We start from the raw sequence: 23,821 nt of genomic DNA, 5'->3' as shown, positions 1-23,821 counted from the left end.
AATTGATTGATGGTATTCTCTCTTACTTACAAATCTTAACTGAAAAAGTTGCATGTTGTAGCTTTGTGGGGCAGAGGGGATATAGAGAGCATGTTCTGACCCGAGTTTCTTCTGAAGGAGATTTCAGCTATCTTATTATTATCTTATCTAGTCATTCCCAAGATGCTCCCTCGTCATTAGCATTGGCAATTACAGGGCAGTGGATGCATTGGAGACGCATAGACTCCTAGGAGAGCCCTTCCTTTCACACTCAGAAGCATGGTCTCAGTCACTTTTCATGTGTAACACGCTTAAGAGCACACCCCTTTCAGACAGTTTTCACCACTAAGAGTTTTATGGCGTCACCTAGAAAACCTTTTGCACACTTATTGCTTTTCTGACTCTAATGTGCTGGGCCTTACTGATAATGGGTATGCTATTAAACTTTTTCCAGACATTGGGAAAAATGTAAGGAACTTTGTTACCCATCTGTATGCAACAGACAGTGTCACTGCTGACCCTCTGTATTTATTGTTTATTATGTTTATTTTGTAAGTAAGAACAAGTGAAGCAATGTGAAAACCAAAGTGCTCTCACATCAGTTATTTCGGTATTCTTTCCAAAAGACTATTGAAAGGTTAAAGTCCAGAACGATGAAATGAGTGAGCGAGTGTGCCTTCGTTCCTAGAAGATGTATCCATATGCATGTCTTAAAAATTAATGTAACATGGGCAGTGGTGCACACCTTTAATCCCAGCACTTGGGAGGCAGAGGCAGGCGGATCTCTGTGAGTTCGAGGACAGCCTGGTCTACAAGAGCTAGTTCCAGGGAAGCTCCAAAGCTACAGAGAAACCCTACCTCGAAAAACTAAAAAGCAAAACCAAAAAAATTAATGTAACAGAGTAAATCCTTTAATTTTCCACTTGGAAAACTGTAGAAGACAAATCCATAAAGGACATGGGTCTTTTTTTAAGTTTTTGGAATTATTTTGTATGTATGAGTGTTATACCTGAATGTATGTATGTGTACCACATGCTTGCCTAGTTCCCACAAATAGCTAATCGGATCCTCAGGAACTGGATTCACAATGATTGTGAGCCTTCTTGTGGGTTTTGGGTACTGAAGCCAGGTCCTCAGTAAGAGCAACAAATGCTTTTAACTGCTGAACTATCTGTCTCTCCAGTGCCCAAGGACATGATTCCTAAAAGAAACAAAATTTGCCCCAAACCTAAAATAACTTTTGTGTTTTATTTCTTTGTTTGTTTACTTAGTGTGTGTGTGTGTTTGTGTCTGTGCATGCGCGCATAGCGATGTAATGGTGTGCTCCACATGTAAAAGTCAGAGGACAGCTTGAGGGAGTTAGTTCTCTTTCTATCACGTAGGCTCCAGGAACCAAACGTAGCTCATCAGTCTTGGCACCAAGCTTAACCGCTGAGCCATTCACCAGACCAAGATTACTTTCTAAATAATGGAATAATTACAAGCTTGATTTGAAAGATGTTTTGATGGGAGTGCAACTCAGTAGTAGAGAACTTGCCTAACATGCACAGAGTCCTGGGTTGGATCTCTAATACAAGAAAGAAAGAAATAAAATGAAAGAAAAATTGCTGGACTTAGGTTGAATTAGAACCCTTGTTCTTTGGAGTCCATTGGAAGTTTATTATTATGTTAATGATATGTTAATATTATGTTAATGTTGATATGTAAAATATAAGTTAATATTATGTCTTAAATATAAAATACACAGTTGTGAAAACATTTGTCTTCAAAAAACTAAGTAACTTTTCTCCAAATGGAGATACCAGAGATGTCTGTGATGCACTATTATGTTGGCATGGTTACCTGGTGGCATCAGTAGTTCAAACTTTCTTTGGCTTTGTAATACATTGTATAGAGGATTCTAAGCTATCCAGCTCTGGTTTTCTTATCATTTGATTGTTTACAGTAAAAAGTTTATATTCCTAAGAATCATTTGTTTTAGAAATATAAAAAATCTGTCTATTAAGTATCCACTTAATACATTTCAATTATTGACCCCCTGGAAGAAAGGCAACTACCTTACCCTAGTCTCAGTAAAAGGAAAAGTTCTCAGAGAACCTGGTGCCTACTGAGTTAGCCAGCTGAAGGCTAGCTGTGCTCCAGATTAGGGGCCCTGAAGAAACCCAGAGTTGGGCAAACAGCCTGCCTTATGATTTGACTCCAAAGGGTTCATGTGGTGAAGGCCAGTTGATGGACTTTAATTACTTTTAATTTGTTTACTTTGGACAATTTCCTCCATGTGTGTAATGTGTTTTGATCATCTCCATGCTGCTGCATCACCTTCTCTTGCCCGTCCCTCCTCCCTCTGACCCACTTTCCTCTAGTCCTGATGGAATGGCTCTGACGTCACCTGAGCCATCCTTTCCTCTAGTCCTGATGGAATGACTCTGACATCATCTGGTGCTTTGTCCACTGGTGGAGTCACAATTTGATGGCATCATTTGTAGGTGATGGGACCTAGGAGGTGAGACTTGGGAGGAGGAAGTAGGTCACGAGAGCCATACCTTTGGAGGTCTGTCTCCTTCTGGCCTCTTCTGGTTCTGCTCTGCCTGGCTGGCACGAGGCCAGCAGCTTTCCATTGCAGTGACCTTCTCTATGGTGCTCTGCTTCACGTCATCCCAGAAACAACAGGAAGTGGGGAAGGCAGAGGAAGGGAGGAGAAAAAAAGAAGAGGGAAAGGAAGAAGACGGTGCCTATAGGTTGACACCAAATAGTTATAGAGCTTAACTATAGTCACAAACTTCTATTGTGGTTGTGATGACAGAGGAACCATTGAAAGGGTTCGGTGCCAGCAGACACAGGATTGGATTTGTTTGGAACCCTTCACTCGGTGGTGATAGCGAGCATAGGCCTTGGAGCTTACCATGCTTGGGGCTGGTTTAAGCTCAGTGGATTTCTAACAGCTGAGTTAGGGCTGTTATGATCTAGATGGAGGGACATGACTTTAATAGTGATGGAGTGGCTGGAGAGATGGCTCAGCAGTTAGGAGTGCTTGCTGCTCTTGCACATGGCCCAGGTTCAATTCTCAGCACCTACGTGGTAGCTCACAGCTGTCTATAACTATAGTTGCAGGAATCTGACAACCTCTTCTGGCTTCCATGGGCACTATAAGTACTTGGTACATATGTGCATGGCAAACATACATACAAAATAAAATAAATATTTCAAAAGTGGTTACTCAATAAAATTGGCAAGTTGTGAAATCTTCATTGGGAGAAGAAGAGGAAATGTTAACCCTCATTTATCTTACACAACTACAGTAAATAATAAAAATCATAAAGATGGACAATAAAATAGCAGGAGTTGTGGCTGGCAGGTTGCCGCTGACTGACATCAGCTGTGGAGCCACACAGGAATCAGTTAGACGTTGATTTGAGTGCTGCCTTATTGGACTCTTTTCTGTCCTTAGAGCCTTCAGCCAGAGTGCAGTTTTCAGTAACCGACCCAGTCCAGCCTCTGGCACTTAGCTGTCTCCTTTTACAGCACGAGTTTTGCTTCCCAGAGTACTTTAGCTTTCAGATGGCCCCTGTCTGCCATGCCCACGGTGCCCTCAGCCCTTCGCCCTCCATTTTCAGTCTCTGTCCTCTCATGACTGCCTTTGCCTCCTCCCCAGGCCAATCCACTTTCCGTCCCCTTCCCGTCTCTACTTGAACTCTGTACTTGTCCTTCTGCTCTTCCTCTCCAGGCTGGCGCTTGCTGCTGCTCCATAGCCATAGGCTCTGTGGTCTCCAGCCCCAGCTGCCATCCATCACCTCAGCACCGCGGACAAAGCCGTGTGCTCAGCTGGGGATGAGCTTAGCTGGGGGGCACGGGCATCCTGAGGCCCTTTGCTTAAGCCCCAGCACTGTGTGTGTGTGTGTGTGTGTGTGTGTATGTGCGTGTGTGGTGTGGTGGTGGGGAGGCAGTCTTGTATGTATCAAGTGCTGGCATTTCTCACAGCAATATGTCAAATTACCCCTGTAACCCACCATTTCATGCATGTTGCAAAATTATGCAGTTAGTAATGCTGATTCTGAGTGTTAAAAAATCTTAAAAACTGTTAAAATATGGGCATTTAGTGGAAATTCAGATTTGAGTCATAAAATATTGTTGATATCAAATAAGTGTATATAATATGGTTCAGCCTACATAGATTATTATGTAACAATTATAAAGATATATTCAAAAATACACATCACAATTAAGCCCCAAATACATAAAAGTGGTATTTTGATAAAAGTAGTTGGATGTGTAAATATTAAATTTTCAGTGACAGACCATTAAGCACAGGTAAATATGAAATTAGAATCTGTTACTAAAACCTTGGCTCATTTACACACATAAACACAACGTAGTAAGATAACTTTAGTATGACATGGAAAACACAGATGCTCAGCCTTCTACTCCAGGTTAAAAGGATCTAAACGTTGAAACAATGTGGAAATAAGACAGCAACTATGTATGTCATAAATTCCTGTACCATACAGAGTAACCCTCAGGGCCTGCGGCTGCAGTTCAGTGGGCAGAATCCCTGTGCAAGGCCACGGGTTCTGTCCCCGGTGCACACCAGATCTCCTTCATAAGTGAAATCACTGTTCCTCTACGAAGGCCACGGGTTCTATCCCCGGTGCACACCAGATCTCCTTCATAAGTGAAATCACTGTTCCTATATGGAGGCCACGGGTTCTATCCCCGGTGCACACCAGATCTCCTTCATAAGTGAAATCACTGTTCCTCTACAGAGGTCACAAAAACATTTCCCTCGAAGCACAAATTTCTTCTCCTTTCTAAATGATATTAATTAATGAATTAATTATTAATTAATGAATTAATTATTCAAAATGTGGTTAACTGAAAATGGAGGGAACATTGAAGATTTCCTCTTGTTCTCTTAGTGTTACATCAACTGCATGTGTTTGCTCCCCCAAAGAGTATCTGTTACATTTGTACTCTGTATTGTCAGTGACAGAACATTTATTCATTGAGTGTTTGTGTGTGTATGTGCGTGCGTGTGCGTACAACATCTTAGCTGTTGAGATGCCCTGGGGTGTGAGGGTCAACCAAAACTAGAAATACTTTCTATCATATATAGTTTAAGGTATAGCAACATAAATGGGTAATTAACCAAGAGCTTATTCAGTTACTAATTCAACTGACTAAGTATGATGGTATCAGGAGAGCCTATAACTTAGTGACTTAACCTAATCTGAGAAGAGAGGCAAATGTATTTTTTTCCACCTTTAGAAGTCTGCTGGTGTGTGTGTGTGTGTGTGTGTGTGTGTGTGTGTTTCTTTTCTTTTTTTATTGATTTTATTGAGCTCTACATTTTTCTCTGTTCCCCTCCCTGCCTCTCCCTGCCCCTTCAACCCTCTCTCATGGTCCCCATGTTCCCAATATACTACGAGATCTTGTCTTTTCCTACTTCCCATGTAGAGTAGATCCATGTATGTCTCTCTTAGGGTCCTCATTGCTGTCTAGGTTTTCTAGGATTGTGATTTGTGGTTTTCTTTGCTTTGCGTTTAAAAACTACTTATGAGTGAATACATATGATAATCATCTTTCTGGGTCTAGGTTACCTCACTCAATATGATGTTTTCTAGCTCCATCCATTTGTCTTGCAAATTTCAAGATGTCTTTTATTTTTCCTGCCTTGTAGTACTCTATTGTGTAAATGTACCACATTTTTCTTATCCACTCTTCTGTCGAAGGGCATTTAGGTTGTTTCCGGGTTCTGGATATGACAAACAATTCTACTACGAACATATTTGAGCACATGTCCTTGTGGCACGATTGAGCATCCTTTGGATATATATCCAAAAATGGTATTCCTGGGTCTTGAGGAAGGTTGTTTCCTAATTTTCTGAGAAATAGCCACACTGACATCCAAAGAGCCTGTACCAGCTTGCATTCCCACCAGCAATGCAGGAGTGTTTCCTTCACCCCACAACCTCTCCAGCATAAGTTATCATCAGTGTTTTTGATCTTGGCCATTCTTGCAGGTGTAAGATGGAATCTCAGAGTTGTTTTGATTTGCATTTCTCTGATGGCTAAGGATGTTGAGCATTTCCTTGTCTCTCAGCCATTTTAGATTCCTCTGTTCAGAGTTTTCTGTTTAGCTCTGTACCCCATTTTTTATTGGATCATTTGTTCTTTTGATGACCAATTTCTTGAGTTCTTTGTATATTTTGGAGATCAGACCTCTGTATGATGTGGAGTTAGTGAAGATCTTTTCCCATTCTGTAGGCTGTTGTTTTGTCTTGTTGACGTGTTCTTTGCTTTACAGAAGCTTTTCAGTTTCAGGAGGTCCCATTTATTAATTGTTTCTCTCAGTGTCTGTGCTGCTGGGGTTCTGTTTAGGAAGTGGTTCCCTGTGCTAGTGCATTCAAGTGTACTTCCCACTTTCTCTTCTATGAGGTTCAGTGTGGTTGGCTTTATGTTGAGGTCTTTTGTGCATGGTGATAGATGTGGATCTATTTTCATTCTTCTACATGTTGTTACCCAGTTATGCCAGCACCATTTGTTAAATATGCTTTCTTTTTTCCATTTGATATTTTTGCTTCTTTGTCAAAAATCAGGTGTTTGTAGGTGTGTAGATTGATATTTGGGTCTTTGATTTGGTTCCATTGATCCTCTTGTCTGTTTTTATGCTAATACCAGGCTGTTTTCAGTACTATAGCTCTGTGGTAGAGCTTGAAGTCAGGGGTTGTGATGCCTCCAGAAGTTTTTTTATTGTACAGGATTTTTTTTTGACTATTCTGGGGTTTTTTTTTCTTTCCATATGAAGTTGAGTACAGTTCTTTCGATGTCTTTGAAGAATTTTTCTGGGATTTTGATGGGCATTGCCTTGAATCTGTAGATTGCTTTTGGTAAGATTGCCATTTTTACTATGCTAATTGTACCTACCCAAGAGCATGGGAGACCTTTCCACTTTCTGGTGTCTTCTTTAATTTCTTTCTTCAAAGATTTAAAGTTCTTGTCATGCAGGTCTTCTGTTTGTTTGGTCAGAGTTACTCCGAGATATTTTGTGCTATTTGTGGCTATTGTGAAGGGTGATGCTTCTCTGATTTCGTTCTCGGCCCTTTTATCATCTGTGTACAGGAGGGCTGTATACAAAGAACTTTTAAGAAATGAATTTGTTTCAGGCTCATTCTGTCCTTACCCTTCAATCTGTCATTTCTTCCAGGGTGGTAATTTATGTCATAGTGGAAGAAGGATGCTGTCTTTTACAGCTTTCCGGAGTTGACTTGACAGACGAAACTAAGTTCTGCTCAGTTGTTAGTGGTAAAGCTGTAGTGATGCACATTTACAATCCCAGAAGTCAAGAGGTGGAGGCAGGAGGATTATGGTGAGTTTGAGGTTAGCCTGGACTACATTGTGAGACCCTGTCTCAAAAAAAACACAACCCAGAAATACTTTTCAGGCTAATTCACTCTCTCTTTGTTTCCTCTGTGTGCTCGGAGCTAGGTGCTTATAATATAAATGCAGGCAGATGCTAGAGGTACTCAGAGAATTGAAGAGACACTTGAGAAAAGAGTAACATATGAATATAGATGGAGAAGAAAGAAGGGCATTGTATGAGCCACAGCTTGTGCTGGGAGTTTTGAGACACACACCTAGTCAACAGACATCATAATGCCGGTATGAGCCATAGGATGGGATCCAGCCTAGTGGGAGACTGGATTCCAGGCTGGTTGCTTTCTGAAAACATGCAGATGGTGAAGAGTTTGGAAGTTTGGGGCCTTGTAGTCATGAAGAGAATGTTTTTAAGGAATTTAATATAATAAATTGCAGAATAGATTCGAAGACAAAAGACAAGCTGAGTCTAAGACAGTAGGAATTCAACCCAAAAGCAGAGCAGAGCAAAGTCACTGAACAGCTGGAAGTAACTGTGTGAGTTGAGTCAGGATCTCTGGAAAAGTGAGAAACTCTCAACAACATGGAAAGTTCTTTTTCTTTTTTCTTTTTTAAATTTTTTTTCGAGGCAGGGTTTCTCTATGTATCTCTGGCTGTCCTGGAACTCGTTCTGTAGACCAGGCTGGCCTTGAACTCACAGAGATTCGCCTGTCTCTGTCTCCCAAGTGCTGGGATTAAAGGCATGCACCACCATTGCCTGGCAGAAATTCTGCTTTTTATAAAAAAAAAGAGCTGGGCAGTGGAGGCAGAGGCAGGCGAATATCTTTGAGCTCGAGGCCAGCCTGGTCCACAGAGTGGGTTCCAGGATAACCAGGGCTACACCGTGAAACCCTGTCTTGAAAAATAAACAAACAACAAAAACAAAAAAGCAAAGGACAGAAATCAAATCACAAATAGAAATTAGAAAACAAGTTTGATAAGGGTGGATTTTATTATTTTTTGGTTCTATGTGTCAAACTTGGTTCTCCTTGTATACCGCTCATGTGTTCTGCCACTGAACTAAATCTCAGCTCCTGGGATATTGAATTTTTTAGATTGATTTCTTTTTTAATATTTTATGTGTATAATGTTTTGCATGCATGCATGTCGGTACACTGTGTGCGTGCAGTGTCTGAGGGGGCCTGAAGAGGGCATTGGGTGCTCTACATCTGATCCCCTGGGACTGGAGTTACAGATAGTTGTGAGCAGCCATGTAAGTGCTGGGAACTGAACCTGGGTCCTCTGGAAGAACAATACACACTTCTAACCACTGAGCCATTTTTCCAGCTCCAATGTCAAAAGTTTTATTTAACTATTTTTCTAAAGTGGTTAATTGAAATCACTTCATAATTTTTTTATATTTATTTTTTTCAAGACAGAGTTTCTCTGTGTAGCCCTGGCGGTCCTGGAACTCACTCTGTGGACCAGGCTGGCCTCAAACGCAGAGATCCACCTGCCTCTGCCTCCTTGAGTGCTGGGATTAAAAGCATGTGCCACTACTACTTGGCTACTTCATAATTTTTATTAAAAAAATAACAAAATATCTGAAAACTAATGGCTTAGAGCAATTAGTGTCATAATTGCTAGGCCTAGTAATGGTTGCTCGATTTTCTAATACAGTTGAAAATATTAAATGATGGTTAATTGCCTAATACTGTTGGAAACTCAGTTACTGGATTTCCAAAACTCCTGAAATACTCTGTAGTTGTTTTAAGTTTTGTAGTTATAGATTTATAGCGAGGTGGGAATTGTTCTGGCCTGACGTGCTTTGGCGTGTTGGGTTGTATTATCTGGCCCCACATGCTTTGGTGTGCTGAGTCATATTCCTAGTCTCAAGTCGCGTGTCCACGCTCAGGTGCAGAGTCCCATGGGGTTGCTGCATGACTCTTGTCGGCATTTAGTGATCAGCTTGTTTACAAGTGTAACATCTAATTCTTTGTTTCTTGAAATTTATATTCTTATCTGCCTCTTTAGAAAAATATAATTTATCTTCACTCTGTCTAAAGCAAAAAACAGTTAGAAATTAAGAGCATAGCTGCACAAGATGTTGAGATCGCCAAGTGCTTTGACCGAGCCCTCCGCCATCTTGCATGGGGATCCAGCGTTCATGAGGTGTGAAGTTTGAAGGGTCCTGAATGGAGGTTTCGCCATTTCATTAGCTTCACAGTTAAACAGATCTCAGTTTCAACTAGGCCGTCTTCGTTTGCGGATGTTCAGGGAACTGACAGTATTATCTGTAGCTGCTATCTCTTCAGGTTTTCTGACCTGGCTCAAGTCCTAGAGCTTCATTGAGAACTGAACCTCATTCTGTCCCTGGGCCTGTGGCTTTGTTAACATGTGGGCCTCCGAACTAACGTCTGGTGGAATTATGTGAAGAATGTGTTGGTTATAGTTGTTGGGAGAGGGCTGGGTGATTGTCTTAATTTCTGCTGGTAGACTTTCTGAAAGAAAAATCAAGTCCGCTCCTTTTGTTGGAAAGAGATTTCATGTTATCTGTGTTTGCAGGCTTTCTGGCTCACATGCTGGAGGAATCCTTGCTGCGGGGGTGTTTTCATTTTCTCGCCTAACATGGCAGTGGTCCATTGCAGCTGAGGTTTTCAGCTTAAACAATCTGTTTGTGGGGCTGCTCATGGCGCTTACCGTGCGTTTTGAGGAGGCAGCCGCCGCAAAGGAGAGATCAAAGGTAAGGTATTTTGATCAAAGTGAAATCAGTTTTGTTTCAATTTTTAGACAGAAATGTATTTCTTTTTAACTTTGGTTTGGCCCACATTTTCTATTCTGATTCCTACTAGGGTAATCTGGGCAGGTGGAGAGATTGTCCTCAGACCCTTTGTTAGAAATGGAACCATGGTAATTCTCAAGCATGGTACTCCCACCTCAGGAGTTCCGAAAGTTTTGGAGAATGGGTATTATAAAATATCTAGCGAGTTCTGAGGGAGGGATGGGTTTGGTTCATACGTGTGTGTGTGTGTGTGTGTGTGTGTGTGTGTGTGTGAGCGCGCGCGCGCATGTTGTGAGACCAAGCTGCGGGTGGAACAACTTAAAAAATGTACTATGGTAGTACGCTGATTCTTCGCTGGTCACATGAAAGAACACAGTTATAAATTACTTTTAGCTAGAAGAACATCAGAATAAAAACCAGGTTATTCAGAGGGGATCAGCACCATGGTCATATACAGAGCCTTGTCTTCTAAGCACTTAGTCCTACACCTTGCGGGGTTGCATCATCCTAGTTCAGGCCACCTTGTTGTTAGAGTTCAGAAACAAAAGATACTGTGCTTTATCTGTGCTTCTCATAAATCTCAAATGCTATTAGAGTGTTTTGTTTAAAACAACCTTCTTTTCTGATTGTGTTAAAGAAAAACATGTGGTATATACATGCCATCTCCTTCTTAAGGGGTGTAAGCAGGCTTTCTTGGATTCAGCTATAGGCACCATAGTAGTCAACTTAACTCCAAATATAAAGAAAAGTAGGAATTTCTAACTAAAGATCTGGCAAGGAATCAATGAAAGATACGGACAGAGGGGAATTTGGGCCAAATCAAATTTGCAAGATTCTTGGGAGGGAGCAGGCCCCATGAGATGTAGAGTGTGATGGGTGTGTAAGTGGGGCATTCAAGATCTGTGCTACAAGTGGACAGCGGAGAAGAGCTCAAAGGAGCCTGTCTGCCGTGTGCTCAAGGAGAGCATCTTTAGCAGTTCTGAAACAACTACGTGTTCAGGAACAGCGGAAAGCCCCTCTGAGAGAAGCAGAGTTCTAAATAAACTTTTACTGACTGAATAGGAGAAAACGTAACGCAGAATTGCTGAGCGTCAGTGACAGATTTCAGCTAGGAATTACATAGTATCCCGTCGTTGTGAGGAGCTACCTAGGAGTCAGTGTGAAGATGGTTTTCGGGTCAGACTAGGGTTTTATGAGAATGGAGAGAAATGACCCAGCACACTGCTGACCAGCAAGGGTGACCGCTGATGAGATGCTCTGCATCTCGGGCCTGGCCTGGCTCTGGTTGCCTGGCACGCAGAAGCTTTGCGGGTGCATCGGGATCTTTACTGCTGTTTGAGTTCTAGGGGACGTTCTGACTAGTGCTTCTTTCTCGTTCTCAGATAGCCGTTATTGGGGCTTTCTCCTGTGGCCTTAGCTTGTGTAACCAGCACACAATAGTACTCTATGTTTTATGCATAATACCCTGGATTCTCTTCCGACTTCTGAAAGAGAAGGTAGGTTTGTTCTTTTACTACAAAAATTAAAATTCATACTACTTCATATAGGTTCAATTCAGCATTTGTGTTATCTGAAAAATTAGGGCTTTAATGTTTCTTGAGTTTTATGTAAAGCATAAATGACCTGAGGCTTAAACGATATTGACTTTAAAAAGAGGATTTACAGAATTATGCAATATTGATTGTGGTGGCATCTGGCAGACTTCATGATTTTCCTCATGATTCTTGACAGCACCTCAGTGAGAAGAAACAGAAGGGACTGAGAGCAGCAGTATCAAGTGTCCTAAATGGTTTTCTTGCACGTCCTAAAATTCAATGCAGTCAAGCACCAGCACCTCATTCTTCGAGTGCTGGGTGCTGTCTTTGCTGCCCGCTTGCTCCAGGTGCTGGAGCCTAAGACACAGACAGCACCGTTGCTGACGTGAGCTCACTGAAGTCAGAAGTGATAGCTGGTCCTGTTTCCTCAGAGCCCGCAGAACTCCTCCTTATAATTGAAAACCGCTCATTTCCCTTTTATCTTTCTCTGAAAGAAAACATTATTGTTAATTAACATGGCAGAGAGAAGCAATGCAGAATTTTCTTTGTTAGGCGCTGGAAGATTCAGGTAGGAGAAGGCAGGGAGTGAGGTGGTCGTGGCCTGTGGGAGGAAGGTAAATAAATGTCCTGAGTTCCGTGTGAGCTCCTCCAGAACTGTAGCCATTTGTAAAGCAGTGCTGGGAGCTCACTTCATTTATTGTTTCTTTGTTAACAAACTCAGTGATATTTACCTCTCATTATCTGTTAATTATACCCAACTACAATTGGAATTATAATAAAAACCCATAAAGCATATAATAAAATTATTAGGAAATAAGGAAATAATTATACTAAAGCTTTAAGTAATTGTATTTACTATACTTTAGCACATCTTGGTAACAAAGCAAAAGAGGGTAATGTGGAGATTATAAAATTCTTATTATGTGATTATAAAAAGGAAACAATAGTGGCCAAAAGCAACTTTCTCTTAGAATTTAGTCCGGTGACGTCAGTCATATAAGTCCTCACATGGGGGATACTGAACAACTTAACCAGCACTTTTAGACTGTTCTTTATTTATGTTTGGTTCCTTAACCCAAGGTCTCTGTGCTAACAGTGTGGTTTAATAGCCCATACAGAAGCTCTTTGTGTACGTCTTGGATAATAGATGAAGACATGTCTAGATGGTGGTACATACCTGTACCCCAGCATGCAAGGGTCGGAAGCAGAAGGTCTGAGAGTTTGAGGCCAATCTAGGCTACACAGGGAGTTTAAAGGCAGCCAGGTTTATATCTCAAAATATATGAATTTAAGGCAAACAGTTAACATTAAAGACTGTAATTCAATAACGGGTTTTCTATGGGATATAAACTGAGGCAGCTCATCTGCTTTTCCTGAGTCAGTGGGGCCCTGGAGGGTGGACAGGCAGCTCTGCTGCTGTAGTTTCAGACTGCTGGCCTCAGCAGAGTCAGGTTTACTTTATGGGAAGCATCTGCCAGTTGATTGGAAGGCAGGCCATGTAAGTTGGGTGAAGTGTTTAGGACTCAAGTTTAACACTGTAGAGCCTGGGCTAAGGACTAGCTCTATCCGGGGTAGGCTACTGATGAGTGCTCAGGTTTGAGCAATGTCTCTTCAATGTAGCTCTTTCATTTCCATTAACTAGCAGAAGGGGAGTCAAGGGAACCTGGGTAGTAATGTGTGAGTGCTTGTGTATGTTTCTACAGGTGTACATAGGTATATCTATATGTGTGCATTTTTACAGAAACCCAATCCCACCACCGGACCATTCTGTGTTTGTGAGGGGAGAAGTCCCTGTCAGGTGATCACAGTGTACAGCCAGGACAGGGAAGCTCTGCTCATCCGTCCGTGACAGTCCTATGTAACTGTCCCTGCCTACTTCTTATACAAAAGGAAAACAGTGTAATAACTGGCTTTTTGCAATTCTAAATTCAACTTCACAATGTGCAGTGTCTCCAAAACTGTAAACATCCACTTGCCTAGCCCCACTTTTAAGAAGAGCAACTGCCTGCTGTCATGTGAGACAGTTCTGCTGTCCTCATGCTATGACTTCTGTGTGTTTTATTTCTGCTGGAGTATGAAATCAGTACTATAAGAAAACACTTCCTTTTCAATTAAGAATGTTTGTATGAAAATGCAAAGAGAGTCGGCTGCTTGTTCTACAGTATCTGCCGAACAAGTCCTGGCTCTTATATTCTTTCCCACAGATAAATTTCTCGTTTTATAAGGGGTAAAGGTGGCAGTTTCTGGTTCCGATGTTTATAAGAGATCCCCTTTCCCAGTTATTAAAGCAAACAAGGCTTGAATGTTTTTAGAATGCCGGATTTCATATTGTTTGGACTTAATCTTTATCATTGTTTTCATATTGTTTTGTTTTAGACATGCACAGGTGAGGATCCTTCCGGTAGAGCACATGAAACAACATGGGTTACACGGAACAGCAAATTCCTTTCGTGTTCCATTAAACATAGGGGAGAGAAATGGGGATAAAAGCTAGCTTTGTCTACACCAAACACTTCCGTGAAATGTCCAAAGCTCTGGAAAGAATTACGTCATCCCTGTGTGATTGAAATGAAGTATACAGTTAAAGCCACTTCTAATGATGAAGGTGAAGTGAATTAGCATAAGATAGGATTAGGGGTTAAATAGGATGCAGTCACTTCCAAGTGGTCATCTCAACAGTGTAATGCTGCATGGCACGGCGTGGTTTAAACGTAAACGTGGCAGCACACTGGATACTTACAGTCTTTGCTAATATTTGCTCCACTCTGGTTTTGCCACGAAAAGGAATCCAGGCTGTTGCAATTTTCTAGTAATCCTCAGTAATCAGAAGGTTTAGCACAGTATTCTGTGGTGACTTAATATAAATCGAGAGGTCAGCTTTAAACAAACACAGTTGACGTTTCCCTTGATGTGGTTTTGAAGCTCAGGACGAATGGACTGAGATAAACATGTCCCACTGTGTGCTTCTGTGCAGGAGCTGGCCGTTCGCTCTCTGCTGAGGCTGGCTCTGGCCTTCTCTGCTGGCCTGCTGCCCTATGTCTACCTGCCGGTGTCATCCTACCTCAGTCGCGCCCGCTGGACCTGGGGGGACCAGACGACACTGCGAGGCTTCCTGACACATTTCCTCCGGGAGGAGTATGGAACATTCAGTCTGGTAAGCTCATGTTTAAAGCCCACCCAGGAAACAGCGCAGCTGTGTTCGGTCTGCACCTTGACTGAAAGAGCAGCGCACAGGATTGCCATTTTAGTTACTGTGGAGCGGATTAGTCCCTTGGAACGTGGCTCTTCACCTGTGCTGTTCACTGTGTGACCGTCCCTGACACTCGCTTTGTCTGTTTAGTTTTTAACTTTATGAGTCAGTGTCTTACTCCATAGCACAGGCTTGCTTCCAGCTTATGATCTCCATGCCGCCACTTCCTGGTGCTGAAGTTATAAACGTGTACCACATTGGGCTTAGCCTTTCCTTTTCATTTATTTATACTTCTATTTTTAAAAATTTGGGGGCCTTTTTATGTGCATGGTGTTTTGCCTTAAGGTATATCTGTCTACCATGGAGACCAGAAGAGGATGCTGGATCTCCTGGCTCCAGAGTTGCAGACAGTTGTGAACCACCATGTGGATGCTGGGAATCTTAAACAATGAGCCATTTTCTCCAGCTCCAAGATGTCCTTTTCTTGATGAATAGAATTTATGTTACTGCTTAGTGTTAAATGGAAAAGCAGTCTGTAATGAGAGGAAGGTAAGTTTCCTAAGTCAGAGACGGTTTGCTTGAGAGTTCAACAGGCCTGCTTTCCCTGAGGCATGGAGGGAAACGTCAGTGTAATTGCAATAGGATAAAGGAAAGGGGAAATGAAGATATATTCTGATACAGACAGCGATGTTAGGGTTTCCTCAGATGATTGTATTCTGTGTTTTGTTTAAGAAAGTAAATTTCAGAAGACTCCGTAGTGATACCATTGACAAACTTCCAAATCTCTCAGAAGTTGACATTACTGTTCAAGGCTACATACAAGAGTAGGGGAGCTTTTTCTGAACGGTGGAAGAGGCCAGGCAAGATGGCACAGGAGGTCACAAGTTTCAGGCCAGCTGTCTGTAGTGAGACTTCTGAATCTACAAGTAAGCACACAATGAAGTGGGTAGTAATTCAGGAAGGAGGGACCTGCAAGAGTTTGTGGGGTTCCTGAATGCACTGATGAGGTTTTGTTTCTTTGTCTCATTTTCATTTGTTTGCTTTTAAAGAGAGATGCCTGTTTGGGCGGAAACTTTACCCAGTTCCTGGCATCCCTATTTCCAAAGAGTCTGGAATGTTTGGATGAAAGTTCCATCCCAAGCCCCCTCCCCTGGGAGTTGCCTCAGTCCAGACTCCACCTCCAAGAGAGCCCAACGGTGACCCCTCCCAGACATGCTCAAGACCACTCCCATGGGCTATTTAAATTGCCCCCAGAGAACAAACACATGTTTTTCAGTCTTCCTTCCCTGGCTCCTCTCTAGGGGGCTGGAAGGGTACCCAGAAGCGTTGGTATCCATTAAATCTGAGCTTTATCTAATTCCATTTGATTGGTCTGATTTGGATTATTGCATTGGCAGAGAGTTTTAGCAGGGTGCAAAAACTTTTCATCAGCTCAGTGGTTAAGAACACCGCCTGCTCTTCCAAAGGTCCTGAGTTCAATTCCCAGCAACCTTATGGTGGCTCACAACCGTCTGTAATGAGATCTGATGCCCTCTTGAGGAAGAGACCTGGTCAGTCGTCCTCATCAACTTAGATCATGAAACCCAATATGAACAAGTTCAACAGAACTGCCATATACGGAATGCCCATGTGTTCTTCAGCATTGCTGGGACTTAAATTTCAAAACTTTAAAATTCTCCCTGTGTAGCCCAGGCTGTCCTAGAACTCCCAGTGCTGGGTTTAAAGCCTCATAACAAGCTAGGTTTTGTTTCCTGAATGGTTAATCTGAAGATTTATTTCTTTATCCTTTAAGTATGCATTGTGTGTGGGGTGTGTGTGTGTGTGTGTGTGTTTGTGTGTGTGTGTAATATCTGGAAATACTTCATTATAGAAGAGATTAATAAAAAAGAATAATTGTTAATTACTATTTGATGCAGAGAGTTGGTTTAACCTGTAAAATGTAGATTGAAGCTAGCAAGATGGCCCAGCAGATGAGGGAGCTTGCTGCCTGTCCTGTTGATCTGAGTTCAGTCCCTAGAACCACAGCCACATGACTGACTCCCGTCGGTTGTCCTCTGACCTCCACACGCAGGCCGTGGTGTCATACGTGTGCACAGACGCGTGATAGATGTATGCAAAGGGCTTTTTGTTTTTTAGCAGCACATGCTTCATTTGAATTCAGGCTTCTGCTTGCTCCAAGTTGACTTTTTAAGAAGTGTAGGTTAGGGTACTCTCGGACTTAAGATTAGTATCATCACACAGTGCTGAGAACAGGCTGTCAGACCTTCATTACAGCCCTAAGAACAGGCAGACTGCAGCAGACATGTAAGAGTGAGGTCTCTGCCTGCCTGTCCTTCCTTCAGCAACAGCTGCACTGTTCTAGCCAGTTCTAAAAGTTTCCTAAGGTGCTCAAGATTAGTTTTCACTGGTTCTGAACTTCAGCAAAGCTTCAAAGACTGAGTAAAGAAAAATATTGGGTTGTATATTTAAAATATGAAGCTCTTAAATCAAGAACATTAAAAATGCAGTCATCTAACAAAGAAAGCTTTGGTTTAATGCTTGTGCAAATGAACGTTTCTGTTTTTTAGGCCAAATCTGAAATAGGATCCAGTGTGTCTACAATACTACTGTGAGTATGGTTTTAAAACTATCTTAAGTGAATTTTCTATTATCTATTTAGTTCCTCTCTTTATTAAGAAGAATGTCCGAGTAGTTTTCACCTCCACGATTAATAGCCATGCATGCCCACTGCACTAGCTTTTACTAGGAGGGCTCAAGGTGAGCAGTCAGCACAACAGTGTGTGAGGCCGTGGGAGACTGGCCAGGGCCGAGGACCACATGTCTTACCTGCGTTCAAGATGCCTGTATGGGGTTGGGCTAACAGTGACTTCCTCTTCCCTGTGGCTTTCCTGTTATCTCTCTCTTAGGGACATTTGGAAAGTTGCATTCATCATGATTTGAATAATTTTTCTTGTTATTTTGGCTTGAATTTTCATCATTTAATCCTTCAGATATATATATATTCATATATATATATCTTGTAACTTCTTGTATTCATATATATATATATATATATATATATATATATATATATCTTGTAACTTCTTTTTGGCTGTCATAAGCTATGTTTTTGACTTTCATATTTTAACATCCAACCTTATTAGAGGCAGCTTAAGCAAATATATGTCATATGTATTAACCAATGGTTTTCTTTGAAGAATGGATTAATGTTTGCTTTAAAACCTACAGGGATTAAATCTCTTGAAAACTATCCGTGTCAACTTTAAAAATTATCAATACCAATTATAGTTCTTCAAATATGAAATTTTAGGATACAAGTTTTTTTATAACATTGATGTGAGTTTTTAGTTTCTGCTTTGGAACACTCTGGACTGTGTAAAAGAAAGACCTATCTCTATCTGTCTGTCTATCTGTCTGTCTGTCTGTCTGTCTATCATCCATCTATCTCTTATCTGTCTGTCTGTCAATCCATCTATCTCTTATCTGTCTGTCAATCCATCTTTCTGTCTATCTTAAACAAGGCCTTGCTTTGTAGCCCAAGCTAGCCTGCAACAAGCAATCCTCCTGCCTCAGCTAGAATAAAGTATATGTGTCCCCCATTGTCAGTGATTCTCAACAGATCCCTCTCTCCTTTTTTTTTTTTTAAGAGTTAGGGTCTTAGTATGTAACCCAAACTGGCCCTTGAACTCACAGTCCTCCTGTCTCAGCCTCCAAAGTGCTGGTTAGCTACAATACTTAATAGTTTTCCTTTGTTTTTAAATTTTTTTCACTATTCCAAAATAGGATATATAATCATAGAAATTTTTGGAATACAAGTAAACAAAAACAAGAAAGTTAAAATGATGTTTAATTTCTTTTTTAATTGATTTTTATTGATTTCTACATTTTTCTCTGCTCCCTTTCCTACCTCTCCCCTTCCCTTCAACCCTCTCTCATGGTCCCCATGCTCCCAATTTACTCAGAAGATTTTGTCTTTTTCTACTTCCCATGTAGATCAGATCCATGTATATGACCTTTAATTTCAACATGCAATGATAATAACTGTTACCAGTATGTTAATATTTTATCTATATTTTGCAGTCTTTTATAATTTGTTTTTTTAAAATTAATTCACAAGAAACATATACTTATGTTACTCTTTTTTTAGTTCAGAGCAGATCTTGAGAAGATTTCTATGCTATCATTATTTTTTTCTCAACTGAATTACAACATTTCTTTGAATGTTTGACACAACTTATACAGTACTTTCTTATGGAGAGGTAGAGAAGGTGGAGAAGGAGGAGAAGGGGAGAAGGGGGAGTAGTGGGGAAGGAGAAGGGGGAGTAGGAGGAGAAGGAGGAGAAGGGGGAGAAGGAGGAGAAGAAGAAAGGGGAGAAGGGGGAGCAGGAGGAGAAGGGGGAGAAGGGGGAGAAGAAGAAGGGGGAGAAGGAGGAGAAGGAGGAGAAGGGGGAGTAGGAGGAGAAGGGGGAGAAGGAGGAGAAGGGGGAGTAGGAGGAGAAGGGGGAGAAGGGGGAGTAGGAGGAGAAGGGGGAGAAGGAGAAGGGGGAGAAGGAGGAGGAGGTGAGAAGGGGGAGAAGGGGAGAAGGAGGAGGAGAGGAAGGGGAGAAGGTAAGAAGGGAAGAAGGAGGAGAAGGGGAGAAGGAGGAGGAGGTGAGAAGGGGAAGAAAGAGGAGAAGGAGGAGAAAGGGAAGAAGGGGGAGAAGGGGAAGAAGGGAGAGAAGGGGAAGAAGGGGAAGAAGGGGGAGAAGGTGAGAAGAAGCCTATTTCCTCTTTAGACAGCCGGCCAGTGCCTCTGAGCTTCCCCTGCCTTCTGAGTCTGCTCAGTAGACTACTTGCTCCTCTCACCCTTCCCAAGATTGCTGCTGTGTTTTACCTCAGTTCTCACGTGAACTCCCATGAAGTCTGAAGCACATATTCAGCTTATACAAGCCACACATAATAGGTTCCTTTTTCGGACTCACTAAATACGAGCTGTGAGAAGTCCTGTGCAGAGCAGAGACTGCTCAGAAAATGAGTAGTCACACCATACCATCATGCAAGCTAGAGACAGGTCTCACACTGAGGGGAATAATTCCTGGAGAAAGTTGTGTCAGGTGGATAGGTTGTTGGAAAAGGAGAGGAATAATCAACTACCCTAGCGACCTTCACAGTGATGGAACATCGTCATCGACCCTTTCCAGCCAAGCAAATTTAACTCTTTACCCATGCATACCTGTAAATTGCAATCCTGTACAGGAAATTACTGAACCTAATCTAACTCTGACATCGTTTAGAGTTTACATTTAAGCAACAGGTGTCTAAGAATTAATTTTGAATCTGACTTTATTTCTTTTGACGAAATGGGCCTCACACCAGAATCAATTTTTCAAGTGTATTTATAAATGAGTGAGGGTAGCTTGTCGTAGTAGATGTATCTCCATGAGCAAAATACTCATTGTATGGCTTCCATAATTATGGCTTGACATTTTAACCAGGAAAATCGCCAGTAGGGAGAACAATGTCTTCTTAGTTTGTAGATGTGTTTCTTGGTATAGAAATTAAATAGTGTGGCAATTTTAGGACTCACATAGCACTTGAAAGTGCTTATTAGTTAATGGAAGAATTTAGCACAATTATACAAAATAAGATGAACACTTTTCTCTGAGATTCTTAAACACTTTCCAAAACAAATACTGTGGAAAATGAGGAAGCTGCTGAAGGAAGAAGATAACCCGGAAAGAATGGCAGAATCTCCCTCTTGGCCTTTTTCCCTTTCATAATTGGATCTTAAGAATTTTATTTGAATGGTTAAGTCACCAGTGGCTGTGTCTGTAGTAGCAACAGAAACTCTGAAGTTCCCTTCAAAATCACTCTCTTCTGAGCCATTCGGAAGATCTTATGCTCTATACTACTTTCAATCCTAAATTCTAAGTGCTGAAAACCAAATACTGCAATCAGAAAATATCTTAGAACTGGTTGACTTTTTCAGTGATACTTCTTAACCCTTTTCAAAATTTGAAGGAAGAAAAAATAATTTTAAAATATGACCACAGTCCTTAGAGTGATTGTGTCTATAATTGAATATTTTATTGATAAAATATTTTGTTTGAAATTTACTAAACTTCTTTTATGCCAACAGTAAAGTACTTTGTTTTCTGGTTTTTTGTTTTTCAGTTCACAAATAATAAATATGAAGACCGAACTTTCATTCAACATCCAAGCTCTTGCAGTTTGGGCAAATATATGTTTAACTAGAAAGTGAGTAATGTTCCCTTTGCTCCTGTGCTTCCCACGTTCTCATGTTGAACCTGTGTCTTATATGTTACTGCAGAGCACTACCAGTATTGTCTTACATTTAGAATAACTTCTAACCATTTCTACCTTCGCTAGGGTTTCTACTGCTGTGAAGGGAAGCCATGACCACAGTAGCTCTTATAAAGTAAAGCATCTAGTTGGTGTAGCTTACGGTCTCAGAGGTTTTTCCATAGTAACCATGGTGGAACATGACATGCAGGCAGGCACGGTGCTGGAAGAAGAGCTGAGAGTTCTACATCTTGATCCGAGGGCAGCAGGAATCTGTGCCCAGACTGGGCGTAGCTTGAGCATAGGAGATCTCAAAGCCCACCTGCACAGTGACACACCTACCCCAGCAAAGCCACACCTCCTAACGGTGCCTCTCCCTTTCGGGATCATTTTCTTTCAACCACCACAATTTCTGTTATGGCAAATGTCTACTGTTTCTTGATGTCTTCTTATCTTATGATTACAAACAAGTGACTTGAGAGATTGACCATTTGATCATCTCAAACCCTGGATTGGTCCTTTACTCTGCCTATAGCTAATTTTTATTGTTGACTTGCAAAGGAACCCTACAGCTATCTAATTTCTCCACTCATTTAAAAAAAGAAAAGGCCTTCTTGTCAGGCATGGTGGTACATGACTGTAAGCCCAACAGAACCTGAGGCAGAGCCACCATGAGTTGAGGCCAGGTTATATACTAAAACTGTTTATGTTTATTTATTTACTTTCCATTCTGTTGGATGTATTAGTTTGTAAATACACATATATTTATAGTTCTATTTGCTTAACAATTGACATTATAAAATAATGTCAACATTTTTCCATAATAAAAAACAGATTTTTTAAAATTTTTATATAATATATTCTATCTACCACATCATCATGGGAAAATTAATTTATGTCTCTTTTGTGTTGCTGAGGCTTGAACCCAGGCATAGCAAGTGTTCTACCATTGACCTGAGCTGTAGCTGAAGATGTACTGGGAAATTAAATGTTCTCCTGTTTGAGGGTCATTAAATTGCTTCCACTTTTCCACTGTTGTACGTGGTCCTAAAGCATTCATGGATTAATGTTGGTTTGCATTTCCGGTTATTGCTTGAAGATGTCTGTCTAGATGCCAGAGTGCTGAGTCAGGGGCTGTGTTAAGGGATTGGTAGAGATTACCAAATCGCCTTCTCTTGGATTCCACCAGTCCACTCTGCCATGTCACTGCTGGAGTCTCACTTTGAAATCTGCCATTTTAAACCTTCGTTTTTAAGCCCGAGATCTTTTATTTTCTATACACTGACGACTTCCCAGCTTTGATAGCCTCGCTGGCTTTTATATGAGCGCCTCTCTGTGCTGCACCAGTGCGGGTGACCTCGGCCGCCACATGGAGTCGCGTTTGCTTTCGTTCTGGCATCATCTCTTCCACGGAGATTTTGACAATTGTACTCTATCTTTTTAAAATAGAAAGTTTTAAAGCTACAGATACTGCCCTATACTTTAAAGCTATGTATATTATTGATAGTCATACATATAGGTAACTTTGAACACTTTTGTTTTTGTAGGAGCAGACGGCAGTCTTCATTAGTGTGGCTTTTCACCGGGATGCTTTGCATTTATTCATTATTCTTTGCTTGGAGAGCAAACTTAGATATTTCAAAACCACTTTTCATGGGTGTGGTAAGTTTCACTTTGATAGATCTTTTACTTAAATAGATCTTTTTTGTGAAGATTGTATAAATTAGCCCTTCGTGAACTTTGTCAAAGAACCAACTGTCTAAGAAATAGTAAATATAGAATATATACACATAACCCCAGTACAGGGAGGCTGAGGCAGGCGGATCAGGAGATCAAGGCCAGTGTTTGTTACATAGTGAGTTCGAGAACATCCTGTGAGCTGCCTGAGAGCTCCTGGCTCAAACAAGCAAGCAAGCAAATGCAGTGTTGAGTTAACAGAGTAGTTAAATAGGAAAAATAAACCCCAGATAGACTTAATAATCCTGTATCCGCATTCTTGCAGCTATAAGAACAACTGTATTTTGTCTGGAATTCCTTTTAGAATAGCAAAAGAAATAGGAGGCAAGCAGGGAGGAAGAGGCGCTCTGACCGTGTCTTCTTACAGCGACTTCCTTAAGCCTGTGCAAACAAGCACGATTCTTAGGTTTTTTTTCTGGCAGCCAAGTCATTGACTGAGATAAAGATTTTTGTTTGTATTTCGATTTTTTGTTGTTGTTGAGATAGGGCATGGTTCTCAACCTACCTAGTGCTGCGACCCTTTAATACAGTTCCTCATGTTGTGATGCCCCCCAACCATGAAGTTATTTCATGGCTACTTCATATTTGTAATATTGCTACTGTTATGAATTGTAGTACAAATATTGATATTTAGGATATCTGATATTCCACCCCTGTGGAAAGGTGGTGTGAACCCGGGGAGAACTGCGCTGTAGTGAGTTCACTCTCTTCCCGCCTCAGTTCCCTGAGGGCTAGAGCCGCAGTCAGGAGCCATCATCCCTGCCTCCGTTAGTTCTCACGCTAAGAGCTAAAAAGTCTCCAGGCACTGGTGAGACACTTTTAATCCCAGCATGCGGGAGGCAGAGGCAAGCGGATCTTTGCAAGTTCGAGGCCAGCCTGGTCTACAGAGTGAGTTTCAGGACAGTCAGAACTACACAGAGAAACTGTTTAAAAAAAGAAAAGAAAAGAAAAGAAAAAGAAAAAGAA

At 41.3% G+C, this 23,821-nt stretch overlaps 1 protein-coding gene across 1 annotated transcript in view; it reads left to right on the top strand.

Moving 5' to 3' along the window:
- The window catches only part of Tmem260 (transmembrane protein 260), a 64,104-nt gene that overhangs the window by 14,719 nt on the left and 25,564 nt on the right, over positions 1-23,821 (top strand). The window contains exons 4-9 of the mRNA XM_048429979.3: positions 9,895-10,072; positions 11,494-11,607; positions 14,621-14,800; positions 17,404-17,444; positions 20,990-21,073; positions 22,666-22,780. Of these exons, the coding sequence (XP_048285936.3) occupies positions 9,895-10,072; positions 11,494-11,607; positions 14,621-14,800; positions 17,404-17,444; positions 20,990-21,073; positions 22,666-22,780 (712 nt within the window). The remainder of the gene's footprint in view (positions 1-9,894; positions 10,073-11,493; positions 11,608-14,620; positions 14,801-17,403; positions 17,445-20,989; positions 21,074-22,665; positions 22,781-23,821) is intronic.

This window comes from Myodes glareolus, chromosome 12 (assembly GCF_982192425.1).
Source record: "Myodes glareolus chromosome 12, mMyoGla1.1, whole genome shotgun sequence".
NCBI lineage: Eukaryota > Metazoa > Chordata > Mammalia > Rodentia > Cricetidae > Myodes > Myodes glareolus.
The sequence above is the reverse complement of the archived record's forward strand: the minus strand, read 5'-3'. Positions and strand labels throughout refer to the sequence as shown.